Here is an 18,254-nt window from a genome sequence, read left to right as displayed (position 1 = left end):
TATATCCCAGAAGGGCATGGTACACTAGATTCCCCTATATCCCAGAAGGGCATGGTACAGTAGATTCCCCTATATCCCAGTAGGGCATGGTAAAATATATTTCCCCATATCCGAGAAGGGCATGATACAGTAGATTCTCTTTGATCCAAGATGGACATGGTAAGTAGATTTCCCTATATCCCAGAAGGGCATGGTACACTATATTCCCCTTTATCCGAGAAGGGCATGATACAGTAGATTCCCGTTGATCCAAGAAGGGCATGCTACACTAGATTCCCCTTGATCCTAGAAGGGCATGCTACACTATACTTCCCTTGATCTAAGAAGGGCATGGTACACTAGATTCCCCTTGATCCAAGAAGGGCATGGTACAGTAGATTCCCCTTGATCCAAGAAGGGCATGCTACACTATATTCCCCTTGATCTAAGAAGGGCATGATACACTATATTCCCCTTGATCTAAGAAGGGCATGGTACACTAGATTCCCCTTGATCCAAGAAGGGCATGGTACACTAGATTCCCCTTTATCCCAGAAGGGCATGCTTCACTATATTCCCCTTGATCCAAGAAGGGCATGGTACACTATATTCCCCTTGATCCAAGAAGTGCATGGTACACTAGATTCCCCTTGATCTAAGAAGGGCATGCTACACTCTATTCCCCTTGATCCAAGAAGTGCATGGTACACTAGATTCCTCTTGATCTAAGAAGGGCATGGTACACTAGATTCCCCTTGATCCAAGAAGGGCATGGTACACTAGATTCCCCTTTATCCCAGAAGGGCATGCTTCACTATATTCCCCTTGATCCAAGAAGGGCATGGTACACTATATTCCCCTTGATCCAAGAAGTGCATGGTACACTAGATTCCCCTTGATCTAAGAAGGGCATGCTACACTCTATTCCCCTTGATCCAAGAAGTGCATGGTACACTAGATTCCTCTTGATCCAAGAAGGGCATGGAACACTAGATTCCCCTTGATCCAAGAAGGGCATGGAACACTAGATTCCCCTTAATCTAAGAAGGGCATGCTACACTATCTTCCAATATATCCCAGAAAAGCATGCTTCACTATATTCCCCTGGATCCAAGAAGGGTATGGTACACTATATTCCCCTTGATCCAAGAAGGGCATGGTACACTAGATTCCCCTTGATCTAAGAAGGGCATGGTACACTAGATTCCCCTTGATCCAAGAAGGGCTTAAACACTATATTTCCCTTGATCAACCTATCTGACTAATAACGATCAAAGCTAATCCCACTATTACTGTTTTGTAACTAACCCTAACCCTTATTCGTCAACACATCAATCCGAAATGACTGAAATTGCCAACATCTTAATCGGAACAGAGTTGAACATATGCTTATTTAAAGTTAAGGTCAGCTTGTATCGGTAACAACACGTTTCCCTGGGAGTGTGAACCAGACGTTATATTAAACTAAATTGTAGCTTGTTTTAGTCACAAAATACAACGAAACATCACAAGAGAAATATATTGAATTGTTTTAAGTAATAATTAGATGCCAATGAGGTTGTTTTCTAAGTGAGTCAGATGACCTGAAGTAATGTCTTAATGATTATCAACGACTCGCATCCTACGCTCATTCCGCCCATTCATATTCATTAAGAATTTACTTCATGTCATCTAACTATTACTTAGTGTATACTTATGCAGCAGTAACGTCCATAAATGAGGATATTGTTTGTTTAAACATAAATAACACATTATTGAGCAACAGTAATGTAAAGAAACATAGTCTAATAAAGATATTGCGTGCTGCAAGACTGCCGGTTTTTCGATCAAGAACCCTAACTTGAAATATGTGATTTTATTAAACTATTATTATTTGTATAGCAGGTAGCCGGAAATTGTTTGTTATTCGAGTATTACATTGTACAGGAATAGTTTTCTTCTGGATGATTCTGAGTAACCTCGAACGGCTGGGAAATATTTGATTTCCCCCTGAGTTTTTTCAAGTTTTAATAACAATTTTACAGATATTATAATAGTGTCACAAAATTGAAGTTTTCATTGTTAATAGGGATAATAAACATGAATGGTTTGCTACAACTTAGATATCAGTATGTTAATATTTCAATTTTAATGAAGAAAAGTAGTGAACAGATAATGCAGATTTATATATTATATATAACTTGTGGAGAGTGTGGTGGTCCAATTAAAAATCAACACAAACATACTTAAATATATAACTTCGATGTTACAACTGAATTACGTTTCCAAATGTAAAAGCTTTTTTTTGTATTCATGAATATTCTCTTTTCTGGTCTGTGATTTTACACATATTTCTTATGAATAATTTATAGACTATACAGTGAACGGTGGTTGATCCCTGGTGAATAGAGCGCGTATATTGAGCGTAGAAGGAAGGACAACATTAACAGAGACGAAAAACAATATAATCTTAGCAGCTAATGATCACGTGATAATACAACAATTCGCCACAAACAAAACGTTTAAAAGCACATTAAACAACGTTGATGCACAATTATAATGTTAATATTGCATTTGCTGTATGCGTACTAAACACTTAAACAACACTGTTATGATATTATTAATATTAATCAAATAAAAAATTAATAAACTTGTATCACATGAATGTGATAGTTGGATCTAGCTGCAATTCAACACTGAGAAAACTCACGTGACAAACTAAGGGGATATATTGCTAACAGGAATTAATTTATAACAGTCACAAGTCTCATTTGATCCAGTTTTATGTCAATAGAATGTCAGAAACATGCGATCAGAGGATCGAAACGAAAGGGTACACACAACAGTTTAAACCTCACATCCCCGCCCCGTCCCGGCCCCCATCCCCGCCCCCACCCACACCTTTTATCACACACGGAGAATAGTGACAATGTTAAATAAATAAGGCAAATAACATTTATTGTGCTTGAAACGCACTTAAAAGGCATACTTCTCAATTCACCTTTGCCTCGAATCACGGGTGTCCACCCCTACAAGGGTAGCCATGTCTGTCAACTAAAATCTTATTAAGACTTTACACTACTTTAAACTGTTGGTAAGAATTATTTACGGTACCGGGAAGGGCGGGAGTTACCAGCAATGCTATGCTACATAATACAGCAAAACGCTTCTTCGTATCAACAGAAACCTGTAGACAACATATTAAAAACGTAAAAAACGTGGAATCTAAGTCTAAGCGCTTATCAGATTTTGTCATCAAAAGTACAGGCATTATCGAATCTTTCGTTGTGTATTTAAAATGAACTCAACACACGAGAGAAAACTGCGCGGAGCTGAAAACAAGGGAATGTCTGATTGATCTCCCCTGGGCATTAATTTATTACAGTGAAAACACAGGTCATAAATGTGGTCGACATCGTTTGTAAATCATAAACACTTCAACTTACCTCATTCTGTCTCTAGTTTAGTTGTAGAACAATCCTAAACGTCAGTAATCGGTAATATCCTATTATTCACAACGACTGACTCACTTAAAAATCTGTACATTGTTTGTATACATATAAGATTGATGTCAATCTATTTTTGTAATCTTAATGTATCTGTCCATATCGGTTTATAAAACACGAATTTCGAACTCCTCCAATAACGTATACCGCTCAATAGTAACAGTCATGTAGCCCTGGAGACATTAGGAAACCGCTCCTGCCCCGGCCCAATCACAGGGTGAGGGTTAGTAAAACACTTCCTTCTCTGGTACGTGATCGCTGTAACGTTCCCCACACACCAGTGCCAGGGTAAGGCGGAATCTTTACAAATATGTGTTAATCAAGTGTATATTACAACGCGCGATCGTTTCAACCTTTATATATAAAGACTAACTGGAGGGTTCATATTACTCAAATAAACCGTTCAGCATGTATGTTATGGTTACACTTTGTATCATCAAGTCTTAGATATATTCTCGGCAGACATGTATACCTATCGTCACATTTACTGAAGGTACTACGCGCACGCGAGTATTGTAGGCAATAAGACACAAGTTTATTCAACACGTATTGTTCACTCCCGTAACACACCTGTATTACGTGACGTGTTGACATCAGCGAGGTCCACATGTCGTGAGGCACCCACGTATTGTCGCGAATTATCAAGTTTTTTACAGTATAGCTTTATTTGTATGTGTAGGTCGATTTGAGCTTGTCTCCTTTTTGTAAATTCATAATCTCCACGTGCGTTTACAGACTCGAAAGCTATCACGCTATCTAAATGTACAGTTCGAAATAAAGATACAAGTTCAATACTGCGTTCACTCTTGTGTTTACTTGATATCTAAACAGTCACTTCCTTGTTCTACATCTCGTATATAAACGTTATTTGTCAATCATTTATATTCATATGCACCAACAACATGGACGAGAGTTGACGGCGAAGTCAATCGACGCGAGACCATTTATTGCACGACCGGGTTTGGTGACAGACAAGGATCCATATTGGTTGGAGACTTGGAGACAATGTATGTGTCATGCCTTGAGTTCATTTTGGCGGTCTTCGGAAAATGGAGCGTACCATTTTCAGGCTGTAGATCGCCAAAATGAACTAGTGTTCGCACTTAACAAAAATGTTGAGGTTATTAGAACTGCTTAGGTATGTTTGCGGGGAAACTTCGTTTTTTATTCATAATGATTCATAATGATCAAAAAAATATTGTACATTTTGGTACTGAATTTGCTTGACAGGTTGTGTATTATATAGAGCATATATTCAAAGAAAAATGTAAATGAGATTTGTATTTGAATATTGTCACAGAAATATTTTAATTATGCACTGAATAGATGTGAGCACGATTTGATATATTACACATCTATTTCCGATTCGGGTTCATGACGTAAGTTTCAACTGGCTCTAGAGAGCAGCACCCCTAACTATAAAACATAGTAACTTTACGCATACGCGGAGGGAAGAACGATCTATAAAAGATCCTCGATTGCCATTGGCTCACAAATATGGGCGAACACCAAATGTGTGTGTATGTGTGCGTGTGTGTGTGTGTGTGCGTGCGTGCGTGCGTGCGTGCGTGTTTGCGTGAGCGTTTGTGTGCGCGTTTTTATTTGTTTGATTTCCATTGATATAGCCGAGCCACATACAGGTTAAAAAACGGTATTAAGAGTATCGACAGAGTATCTCAATCCACCTTTGATATACAAGAGCCTATATATTTCCGAGGAACGTCTTACTATACTGATGTTACTCCTCTTTTTAAAAAGGGTGATAGATCCCTTCCGTCAAATTACCGACCAATTTCGTTAATAAGCTGTGTAGGCAAGATAATGGAACGTATTGTCTTCAAATATGTTTACAATCATCTACATGCCAATAATCTTATTTATAAATTACAATCTGGGTTTTTGCCTGGTCACTTAACAGTTTTTCAGTCGACATATACAATCAAATATGTAAGGCATTTGATGAAAAGAAATCTACATGCATGGTCTTCTGTGACATTCCCAAAGCTTTTGACAGAGCCTGGCATACAGGTCTTATTTTTAAAATACAACAGTATGGCATTGAACACAATGTGAAAGATTGGATTTATCATTATTTATCGAGTAGGTCACAACGAGTTATTGTTGGACAAACGTTTTCTGAAGTTCGCAATGTCAATGCTGGAGTACCTCAAGGGTCTGTACTTGGTCCGCTGCTTTTTCTTATTTATGTTTAACGATATTGCCGATTCCCTTGTACGTACAACGCGACTCTTTGCCGACGATAACTCTCTAGCCGTTTCTTCGTCAGATACCAGCCATATTGAATCTACATTTAATAGCGATCTTAAAAAGATTTCAAATTGGGCAAAACAATGGCTTGTAGAGTTCAATCCCCTAAAGACAGAAGTTATGTTTTATACGCTGTGCAATCAGATTCTACTAAATATCGTGTTCGAGGGCAACTTGTTAAACTTTGTTCAAAACCATAAACACTTAGGGCTTTGGTTTACAGCAAATAGAACTTGGCACGAACATATAAGCCAAATTATTAAATTAGTCTCTACAGTGCTTGGGTCAATGAGCTTATTAAAATATAAACTTGGTAGAAAAACGCTTAATCAAATATACATCTCGTTTATGCGACCTTTGCTTGAATATTCATCTTTAGTTTGGGATAGTTGTGCCGTCTATGAGAAGGAATGTTTGGGGAAAAAATGCAATACGAAGCGGCTAGAATTGTAACTGGATTAACCTGATCAGTTTGTAATCATAGACTTTTAATTGAAATTGGTTGTATTCACCTAAGTGGTGCTCACTTAGGTGAAATGCAAAACTTAATTTTCATGTATCGTCAAAGTTCGGGAAATGCAAAAATTAATTTTCATGTATCGTCAAAAGTTCGGTAGATTGCCACAGTATTTTCGCGAACAAATACCACAGACAATTGAACAAACAACCAATTATCCGCTTCGAAACAGACATAATTATGTCACCATACCTAGACGTTTAAGTATTTACTCGAAATCAACAATCCCATCTTCCATAGATTTGTGGAACCGACTTGATGTTCACCTTAGTAACAGTAACACGCTTAAAGAATTTAAGGCACGTTTAAAAGATACATACAAAGGCTCAATTGTTCCGAAATATCACCTTGTCGGGCCGGGATAGACTTTCAAATATACACCATACAAGAATCAGAAATGCTTGTAGAAACCTTAATGCACATCTCCACATAAACTTTCTTCCTATTTGTGACTCTGGACAAGGCACAGAAGATGCAGAACATTATTTCTTTAAATGTAGTAGATACGGCGAAGAACGCGTGTTATTTTTTCGAAATACTCGAATATTTCATCCTTTAAGTACATCTAAATTATTATATGGGATAAAAAATAACACAGTCGATGAAAACTGTGATTTTTCTTGAAGTTCTCAAGTACATAAAATAACAAAACGTTTCTTTTGATATCACCCTCACTCACGATATAAACAGTCTGGGATGTTATAACATTGTATTTTCTTTTGGTGGCAACCAATTCTTATTTTTCAAAAGTAATTAGCGTTTTCTCATTTTTCTAGTTACGTTTAATCATAAATTGACATTGACGCTATATTGACGCCTGGGAAGGGCTGTTGTAAGAACTTGGAGCCCAACCCATTTGATCTTTTTGTTTTATTTGATTGTAAGTGTACGTGTAAAGTGTATGCAAAATAATTATGTTTACAAAAGAGCAATAAAATATGATTAAACTAAACTATACTGTGCAAGTAGAATTTGCATGAATAACTTTCATGAAATATATATTTATAGTAAGTAGTATTAATTGTTCCGATGTTGCTAATATAGACTGTTTAATTACTCTCTGCGTGATTACAAGTGTCTGCCTATTGAGCTTCATGTCCAAATGCGACTAGAATAAACATTTGTGCTTTCTAATCATAGACGTTATGATAATTCAAATATAATGCCTTTATTATCGAGTTATCGGATAAATATCTTAAATATGTTCCAAAAAGCTAAAGCGAATATTAACTAGATAGCTAGATGATTATCGCGAAAATTAAGTGGTTAACACGAAACAATTTGCGAACGTTAACAGGTTATATGCCACTATAGTTTGCAAGCCTCTGTGCGCTATGTTGGAAAGTATTGCGTTTAATAATTATGTGTACTAACTTAAATATAAATGGCATTTTTTACGAAAATAGATAGAGTAACTCGAGAACTTCCTTTGCTCTTTCGAATCCGGATATTTTTTGGTTGCTTTATTATGCTTGAAATCAGTGTTCAACATATTTTCATGACAATAACAGCGCCAACGTGGCTTTTAGTGTCATTGCTTAGTACCTAAGTCTAAATGATAAGTTCCTAAAGCAATTAAAGTGCTTACTTTTAATTGACTGACGCGTTTATCAATATATACATCTTCACCTACTCCTTTCACTAAAAGTGAGATTTATATAGTGTAATAAGACCCCATTGAAAGCTAGCTTAAGTATTCATCAAGGTCAGACACCACTAAATGTTTTTCCTATATTATATTATATCGTCAATGCTAGACAACACTGATTTCTAGTCCTTCACGACTCTCAACACCATACATGGAGGGAAAGTGCCATACTTGTGTACTCAGCATTAAACAACATTCCTAAGAAAAATATTAACATTGGTTAAACGTAGCCACTTTGTATTCGATAAAATGGTTATATCCGGTGTACGAGGACAAACAATGCGTGGAAAATGTGAACAATAAAAAGTAGATCAAGTATATCCAGCATGTTCAGCCTGTTTTTGAAATCACAGACCATTCAGCTTCAAAACTTATAAATATGGAAGGTAGCCAATGTTCTTGTTTTAATTCAAAGAATTAAGGCATGTAACAATGAGAAGGCACTTCCGAAATGGTGTAACTTGTACTCAATCACAGTATGCATTTGCCAGTTAACATATAGACGAACGCAAATAAACGAATGTGATTAAAAGAGCACCAGTACATAATGGTATCACACTACTGCAACACTTAATAGAAACGGAAAACAAATGCTGGTACACTTCTTATCCACGGAAAAGCATTCGGAGCTCCTCGGCCATTTTTGTCGAAAACAACCTCTGATGTATTTGGACGGTTTACATTCTCAGAATTTGGTATGTTTAAGTCCGCCGCAAGTAGATCGCGTAGTAATTTAATTAAGTAGTTAAACTTAATGACTTAACTCTTGAGAATCTCAATTATGTTTGCAATAGTACTGACAATCAATTTAAACTTAGATCGATAAATACAATCTAAAACACTACATTTAATTAATATTATTATAAAAAAAATAACGAACTATTTCAAGTGATGTACCGGCATACATCCGAGGTTGTTTTCGAGAAAATTGGCCGAGGAGCTCCGAATGACGGAAAAGCATTCCCGCAATCATTCGGAAATCCTCTGCCATTTTTATCGAAAACAATCTCAGTTGAATGTGGACGGTTTACACAGTCAGGAATCGGTACACTTGAAGTCTGCTGCAAGTTGATCGCGTAGTAATATAATTTAGCAGTTAGACCTTACTCTTGGGAATCTTTATGTTTGCAATAATACACTTCACTGGCAATCAATTTAAACTTGTATCAACAAATACAAACTCGAACAAAAATGGCCGAGGAGTTCCGAATGTCGCGCAATATTTTATATAGTTGCAGTCAACAGTTTTGATGAGGTATAGTGGTCAAATTTGCTAAGGCGAGCCGGTTATGGACTTTTCAAATATTTTAAGACATATCATGACATGATGTTCCTTATATGTAGTATTTAACATGTGCAGGCTATAAAAAGCGAATTATGAAACCTCCCTTTTGTATTAAACGACGATTTCTCTTTTACTCAAAGTTTTATAGTAATTAATAAAAAATAGATAAGAAAATGCTGTAGTTCTGATTTTTAACTAAAATCTGCGTCATTGAACAATATGACATTATTCTGCCGTATTTTTAAAATAAGTAAATCACTTTATGTTGTCATTTTTTTAAATAGTTATTTACAATGGAGCTCGATTTCGAAACACATTTTACAAGAACAATTTACGAAATCTGACCCTATAAAATGTAAACGACTCGCTTTAAAGTCAAACATTAGAACTGCGGTATTATTTAATGTATGGCAATTGTCAAGATATGTAAATAAGAATGTCATTAAATAATATTGGTATAATTCTCTTGCAAATACATTTATCTTTACCCTTTGGTGCAAGGGTACGTTTGTAGTTTGCTGTACTTCACAAGATAGTTTCGCCTTAATTATTGCAGTGGCAATGTCGTATGAGATGGAACGGATCCAAACAGAGCATTATTTAAGCCTGTGTAAAACATTTTCAGTTTTTTGAACGGTCAACATGCTTCAGACACACTTTTGAAAGTCATTCTTCCATACTGTAGTACTCCTAAATGGTTTGAATGATGGGCAAGATAAAGCACGATTCTGCTCATATGCTTGAAACCCAAGTTATTCTAATCTAACGCTATCACAGGGACACGATGCATGAGACATTACTTCGATCAAATCTTTCCAATACACACTTTTTCAAGTGTAGGGTAATTCTTTAGGTGATCGAAAATATAATATTGATATATGCTTGTTTTTTTTATTCACAATAACCAGGGCAGCATAATAACATTAGGCACCAATGTTATCATGTGTCAATATGCATGTGTACTCTGATGTCAACATTGAGCATTAATATTATCATGTGTCAACATGCCTGTGTACTCTGACGTCAACATTGAGCACCAATGTTATCATGAGTCAACATGCCTGTGTACTCTGACGTCAACATTTAGCATTAGTGCTATCATATGTCAACATGCCTGTGTACTCTGATGTCAACATTGAGCACAAATGTTATCATGTGTCACAAATGTAAGCATGTGCCAACATGCCTGTGTACTCTGACGTCAACATTGAGCATTAGTGTTATAATGTGTCAACATACCTGTTACTCTGACGTCAACATTGAGCATTAATGTAATCATGTGTCAACATGCCTGTGTATTCTAATGTCAACATTGAGCACAAATGCTATCATGTGTCACCAATGTTAGCATGTGTCAACATGCCTGTGTACTCTGACATCAACATTATGCATTAGTGTTATCATGTGTCAACATTTATGTGTACTCTGACGACAACATTGAGCATTAATGTTATCATCTGTCAACATGCCTGTGTACTCTAATATCAACATTGAGCACAAATGCTTTCATGTGTTACCAATGTTAGCATGTCTCAACATGCCTGTGTACTCTGACGTCAACATTAAGCATTAGTGTTATCATGTGTCAACATGCCTGTTATTCTGACGTCAACATTGAGCATTCATGTTATCATGTGTCAACATTTATGTGTACTCTGACGACAACATTGAGCATTAATGTTATCATGTGTCAACATGCCTGTGTACATTGACGTCAACATTGAGCATTAATGCTATCATGTGTAAACATGCCCGTGTACTCTGACGTCAACATCATTAATATCATCATGTGTCAACATTGAGCACCAATGTTATCATGTGTCACCAATGTTATCATGTGTCAACATGCCTGTGTACTCTGACGTCAACATTGAGCATTAATGTTATCATGTGTCAACATGCCTGTGTAATCTTTCGTCAACATTGAGCATCAATGTTATCAAGCACAAAAATTGAACAACAATGCAATTGTACGTCAACATTGATCACCAATGAAATCATACTTCCAACAGTGAACACCAATGGATTCCTACTTCTATATTGAACACCAATATAATCCTACGTCAACATTGCAGTAAACTGTTTACCAACAATTATCAGAGTACATAAAATATCATTGGGTATTAGTTATCAAATATGAAGCCATTATTGTCTACTGTTTGCGGCAGTATGAGAACAAAGGCAACGTGGGATCCTTCTGGCCTGGCGCGTGTTTGTGAATAGTTCTAACATCAACTGTAAACGAACGTTCGAAATTGGTATTAATTAACTAACGTCTCAAAACGTGTAAACATTCCTATTCATTAGTTTGTATAAGTGCCTTAAAAACTAAAATATAAAAATACAAGCCAATAAGCAGGAACGTAATCATTCCAAAGACAGAGCGCACGAGTATGTGATGGACCGCACGAGTATGTGATGTTCATATCGGAGAACAGAATTTATCAACTTGAACCAGACACACAAGAATGAGAAATTGACGAGACTGAATTACATATCAGTATATATAGATTGATGGCCGCCACATTTTCCTCGTTGAGGAAATATTGTTTCGTTTAGCAAATAGAATGAATATTCTCACAGGGTCTTACCGGGTTCACATATTCTATAAATCCCGTTATAGGCCGGAGCGGAAACCATGATTTGAATTGTATTAGGTCTCATTTAAAAAACACTTGTCTTCATCCCCAAAAGTGGAGCCAAGATGATCGAAGTAAACAGATAGTGAAATCAGCACTGCAGGGGATAACATTTGGGAGGTTTTAAATGCACTCGAGTGAACAAAAAGATATGATCCAGACCAATTGAAAATACCTTTTTTTCTGTAAACTCGTGCATAAATCACATCATGATTCACAAATCAAAATAATAAAACCAAAGCTTGGGTTATACATGACTTAGTGATAGTACTGAGCTTGGGTTATACATGACTTAGTGATAGTACTGAGCTTGGGTTATACATGACTTAGTGATAGTACTGAGCTTGGGTTATACATGACTTAGTGATAGTACTGAGCTAGGGTTATACATGACTTAGTGATGGTACTGAGCTTGGGTTATACATGACATAGTGATGGTACTGAGCTTGGGTTATACATGACTTAGTGATAGTACTGAGCTTGGGTTATACATGACTTAGTGATAGTACTGAGCATGGGTTATACATGACTTAGTGATGGTACTGAGGTTGGGTTATACATGACTTAGTGATGGTACTGAGCTTGGGTTATACATGACTTAGTGATAGTACTGAGCTTGGGTTATACATGACTTAGTGATAGTACTGAGCTTGGGTTATACATGACTTAGTGATGGTACTGAGCTTGGGTTATACATGACTTAGTGATGGTACTGAGGTTGGGTTATACATGACTTAGTGATAGTACTGAGCTAGGGTTATACATGACTTAGTGATGGTACTGAGCTTGGTTTATACATGACTTAGTGATAGTACTGAGCTTGGGTTATACATGACTAAGTGATAGTACTGAGCTAGGGTTATACATGACTTAGTGATAGTACTGAGCTTGGGTTATACATGACTTAGTGATGGTACTGAGGTTGGTTTATACATGACTTAGTGATAGTACTGAGCTAGGGTTATACATGACTTAGTGATAGTACTGAGCTTGGTTTATACATGACTTAGTGACAGTACTGAGCTTGGGTTATACATGACTTAGTGATGGTACTGAGCTTGGTTTATACATGACTTAGTGATAGTACTGAGCTTGGGTTATACATGACTTAGTGACAGTACTGAGCTTGGGTTATACATGACTTAGTCATGGTACTGAGCTTGGTTTATACATGACTTAGTGACAGTACTGAGCTTGGGTTATACATGACTTAGTGATAGTACTGAGCTTGGGTTATACATGACTTAGTGATAGTACTTGGGTTAAACATGACTTAGTGATAGTACTGAGCTTGGGTTATACATGACTTAGTGATAGTACTGAGCTTGGGTTATACATGACTAAGTGATAGTACTTGGGTTATTCATGACTTAGTGACAGTACTGAGCTTGGGTTATACATGACTTAGTGATGGTACTGAGCTTGGGTTATACATGACTTAGTGATAGTACTGAGCTTGGGTTAAACATGACTTAGTGATGGTACTGAGCTTGGGTTATACATGACTTAGAGATGGTACTGAGCTTGGGTTATACATGACTTAGTGATGGTACTGAGCTTGGGTTATACATGACTTAGTGATGGTACTGAGCTTGGGTTATACATGACTTAGTGATGGTACTGAGCTTGGGTTATACATGACTTAGTGATGGTACTGAGCTTGGGTTATACATGACTTGGTGATGGTACTGAGCTTGGGTTATACATGACTTGGTGATGGTACTGAGCTTGGGTTATACATGACTTGGTGATGGTACTGAGCTTGGGTTATACATGACTTGGCGATGGTACTGAGCTTGGGTTATACATGACTTAGCGATGGTACTGAGCTTGGGATATACATGACTTAGCGATGGTACTGAGCTTGGGTTATACATGACTTAGCGATAGTACTGAGCTTGGGTTATACATGACTTAGTGATAGTACTGAGCTTGGGTTATACATGACTTAGTGATAGTACTGAGCTTGGGTTATACATGACTTAGTGATAGTACTGAGCTTGGGTTATACATGACTTAGTGATAGTACTGAGCTTGGGTTATACATGACTTAGTGACGGTACTGAGCTTGGGTTATACATGACTTAGTGACGGTACTGAGCTTGGGTTATACATGACTTAGTGACGGTACTGAGCTTGGGTTATACATGACTTAGTGACGGTACTGAGCTTGGGTTATACATGACTTAGTGACGGTACTGAGCTTGGGTTATACATGACTTAGTGACGGTACTGAGCTTGGGTTATACATGACTTAGTGACGGTACTGAGCTTGGGTTATACATGACTTAGTGACGGTACTGAGCTTGGGTTATACATGACTTAGTGACGGTACTGAGCTTGGGTTATACATGACTTAGTGACGGTACTGAGCTTGGGTTATACATGACTTAGTGACGGTACTGAGCTTGGGTTATACATGACTTAGTGACGGTACTGAGCTTGGGTTATACATGACTTAGTGACGGTACTGAGCTTGGGTTATACATGACTTAGTGATGGTACTGAGCTTGGGTTATACATGACTTAGTGATAGTACTTGGGTTATACATGACTTAGTGATAGTACTTGGGTTATACATGACTTAGTGATAGTAATGTTCCCGAAGGAGACGATATTAGGTGATTCAACTGTTGTATACAACACTTATGTACGCTCGGCCTCAAATTCGTATACCAATTACAATACATCTGAAACAAATACATGATAACTATCCAGTAGGCCTTAACTGTTTAGAAGTCTAAACAACAAACGCTAACTTTCTTAGTGTTGAGAGCGTAATGCTTCTATACTCGCCAGCGCACATGGTCGATCGTATTAAAACAATTTATGACTACAGAATTCTGGCGGTTTTCGACGTCAGAGGCTTCAAGTTCTTAATGATTGAATGTGAATTCTTTCCGTGCTATCGATGGCGGCGCATGTGCCTGAACGCTAAAATAAAACAAAATCAGTCTCCATTTCACTGTGCTCGAGGCATTCAGATTTTGAACACTTTGCCATGTTAGGCTTCTGTAGTAAGGAAGAAAATGATGTTAAAGATTAATAACTAATTTAACAAGTTATTTATATCATTTGCGGTCATCAGCTATTGTAATTAGACCATGGCTATATCCCTATAAAATCCTATCTCAAATTTGCTACTGAACACTGTATGATCCATTACAATAGTACCAAATGTCAACGCAGGCGGAACTAATGTTTTCCATCATGCGAAATCCTCATATTCATGTGATCGGTTTCCGTAAGTCGTAATGCTGAAATCCGTAGCTTGTTTTAAGTATCATGTCCAAAAATAAAAAGATATGTGTATTTTGAAGACAAAAATATCCAAAATCATATTTGTATCATAAGAATTAATGTTAAAATGTATTAAAATTATTTATTTTCAAGTAATGAAAGTGTGCTATATTTCAAATATCGAATTTCCCCCATCTTTCATAATTATTCAGTATGAAAACTTTTAAACCGTAAAGATGTTTTGAGACAGAGTGAAAACTGACACTGTCAAAGGTTTTTAATAGTCTTGTGCAGATAATGTAGATACTATTTATCAACGCCAATAGTATACCTTATATTAATATGTCCCATCTTTGTATAAAGTCGATGGGTCCGTTTATGACTGTATTGTAATGAAAAATCAGTACGTCATTAGTCCATAAAACATTTTTGTTATGTCCAGACAGTGACGTCATAAAACTGTTGCGAGGAGCTTTGCGATTTTCACAACGTGCGATAACAACTCGTAGGCTGACTGGCCCTTATAACGCAACATGACCATCAGTGGTGTGTAACATTTCTTAAATAATGAGTGTTATGTAAACGAATAGATAAATTTATATATAAGTGAATGCTTAAGGAGAATATTTCATTAAACACCTGATAACGTTTCTGGTGTATTTGTTAATGGTGTCACTGTTGCCATGATAAAGTTTGATTTTCAAATATCATATACTTTCTTCATGAACTGATTATGATTTTGAAATACACATTGTCTGTATACCACGTGATAAATTGCGTCATAAATGCTACGTCGGAAGTCAGTATTTTGATTTGAAAAAAGACTTTAAACAAAGATAACTTCACTATTTTTTCACCATTTTAAATGAAACATAGCACAGTCTACGCCGCTTACGGAACCCTGCCTTCGGTCTTCTCTTTCTTAAAACACTTCGACAAACCTTTTCTGTCAAAACATAATGACCTTATCAAATCTCGGTAATAAAACAAATGCGGGGCTTTTTAAGATTTTTAGACTACCATTTGTTTCATTTAAAATGAAGTTGTGTGTGTGTGAATACCACATGACAAATTACGTCATAAATGCTACGCCGGAAGGCAATATTTTGCTTCAAATGAAGACTTTAAACAAAGATAACTTTACTATTTATTAATCATATCAAATGAACATGGCACAGTCTATAGCGCTTACATAACCTTGCTTTCGGTCTTTACTTGAGTTTGATTGAGAGTTTAGTTTCTTTAAACACTTCGACAAACCTTATCACAAATCTGCCGCCTGATGTAGCACCCTCTAACCATTACTTTGGAAAGAGGTTGGTCGAAGTGCTTGAAGAAACCAATCACCTTATCAAACTCCGGTAATAAAACAAAGGCGGGGCTCTTTAAGCGGCATAGACTGCCCGTTGTTTCATTTAAAATGGTGAAGAAAAATATAAAAAAAATCATTGTTTTAAGTCACCATTCGAAGCAAAATGTTACCTTCCGACGTTCATTATCACGTGGTATACACACACTGACTACAGTAATACACTGTCGGGACCCGCGTACAGTCGAGGACTCGCACGATGCAGTCTCTCGTCTCTAAATAAATTAATATTGTTTTATTTTATAAATATGCCCAATTTTATACATGTATATTAAAAATAATCTTAAAAATAAATGGTTAAGAATATATTTTTTAAAGATTTCAAATAAAAAACAACAACGTGCGTTTAATCACAAAGTGTTTTCGATATTCCGTTGTTGATACTACCTGGTGACCATAAGAGACCCGTGGGCGAAAATCTGCTGCTCCTCCGTCCGCAGGCGGTGCCCGAAATCTGACGTAACAGACTGCATGATCCTTTTTTGTACTCCCGCCTTTTCTTATGTTATATCAGTACGATTTTACGGTTTTGACTATGCACTTAGAACATCTCCATAAAATCACATATACACAAAACATTATTTTGAAGGTTCGAAATATTGCTCCCTCTGCAACAATAGCTCTTTTTCAGAGAAACCAGATATTCTTTCCTGAAAACGTTCAACAAGTTGGCCGTATTACTGATTTTACATGAAGACTTAGTATTGGGTCAAGTCGTGAAATGATCGATCATACAAAACGTCGTGAATACGATATTAGGATATAATCAAGGAGCACCAGCAAGTGGCTGTAAAGAACATAACTGATAGTAAAAGGTCTTCAGTTCTCGCGTTTCTCGCGTCAACAATAAATGTTTTGTACAAACATCAACAAATGATAAGTCCATTAAACATAATTATACAAGTTTCAGTCCCCGAAAAGTACATAGAGCTTATGACAAATGGAAAGCTCCTCGTTTCTGAAGATGTAAGTGTATATGCTAGCGCAGGGTTTTCATATATATTGTCCATAAAATCACTACTGAACTAAGATATGTATATTGTTTTTCATATGGAATTAAAAATCTAACTAAGCATTAAGTGATGTTCTGATAGAAAGCAAATAACAGTTTAAGAACATAATTTGTTAAATGTTTGGTTATCTTCACATTTGCCATTGTACAGAAGCAAACACTACCGTGGCTTGTACCCAGCACAGAAGCTAACACTAAAAAGGCTTTAACCCAGCACAGACGCTAACACTACCTTGGCTTGAACCTAGCACAGAAGCTAACACTTCCCTGACTTTAACTCTTCATAGAGGCTAACACTGCCCTGACTTCAACTTTTCAGAGAAGCTAACAATAGCATGGCTTTAACCCAGTACAAAACCTAACACTACCCTTCTTTAACCCAGCACATAATCTAACGCTACCTTTCTTTAACCCAGCACATAATCTAACACTACCCTTCTTTAACCCAGCACATAATCTAACACTACCCATCTTTAACCCAGAACATAATCTAACACTACCCTTCTTTAACCCAGCACATAATCTAACACTACCCTTCTTAAACCCAGTACATAACCTAACCCTTCATTAACCCAGCACATAATCTAAAGCTACCATTCTTTAACCCAGCACATAATCGAACGCTACCCTTCTTTAACCCAGCGCATTATCAAACGCTACCCTTCTTTAACCCAGCACATAATCTAACGCTACCCTTCTTTAACCCAGCACATAATCTAACGATACCCTTCGTTAACCCAGCACATAATCTAACGCTACCCTTCTTTAACCCAGCACATAATCTAACGCTACCCTTCTTTAACCCAGGACAT

The 18,254-nt window shown here is 36.8% G+C and overlaps 1 protein-coding gene across 2 annotated transcripts in view; it reads right to left on the bottom strand.

Annotated features, from left to right (window-relative positions):
• The window catches only part of LOC128231803 (soluble guanylate cyclase 88E-like), a 100,799-nt gene that overhangs the window by 60,386 nt on the left and 22,159 nt on the right, over positions 1 to 18,254 (bottom strand). Inside the window, exon 1 of one of the 2 annotated variants that reach the window (XM_052944999.1) lies at positions 3,405 to 4,215. The exons of the other annotated variant lie outside the window; for it this stretch is intronic. Coding sequence (XP_052800959.1) covers positions 3,405 to 3,409 — 5 coding nt within the window. The 5' untranslated portion in view covers positions 3,410 to 4,215. Of the gene's footprint in view, positions 1 to 3,404; positions 4,216 to 18,254 lie in introns of those variants that run through there. 2 annotated transcript variants of the gene reach the window in all.

The sequence above is a fragment of the Mya arenaria genome, chromosome 4 (genome assembly GCF_026914265.1).
Source record: "Mya arenaria isolate MELC-2E11 chromosome 4, ASM2691426v1".
In the NCBI taxonomy this organism is placed as follows: Eukaryota; Metazoa; Mollusca; class Bivalvia; order Myida; family Myidae; genus Mya; species Mya arenaria.
Note: the sequence above shows the minus strand (reverse complement) of the source record. Positions and strands in the feature narration are given on the sequence as shown.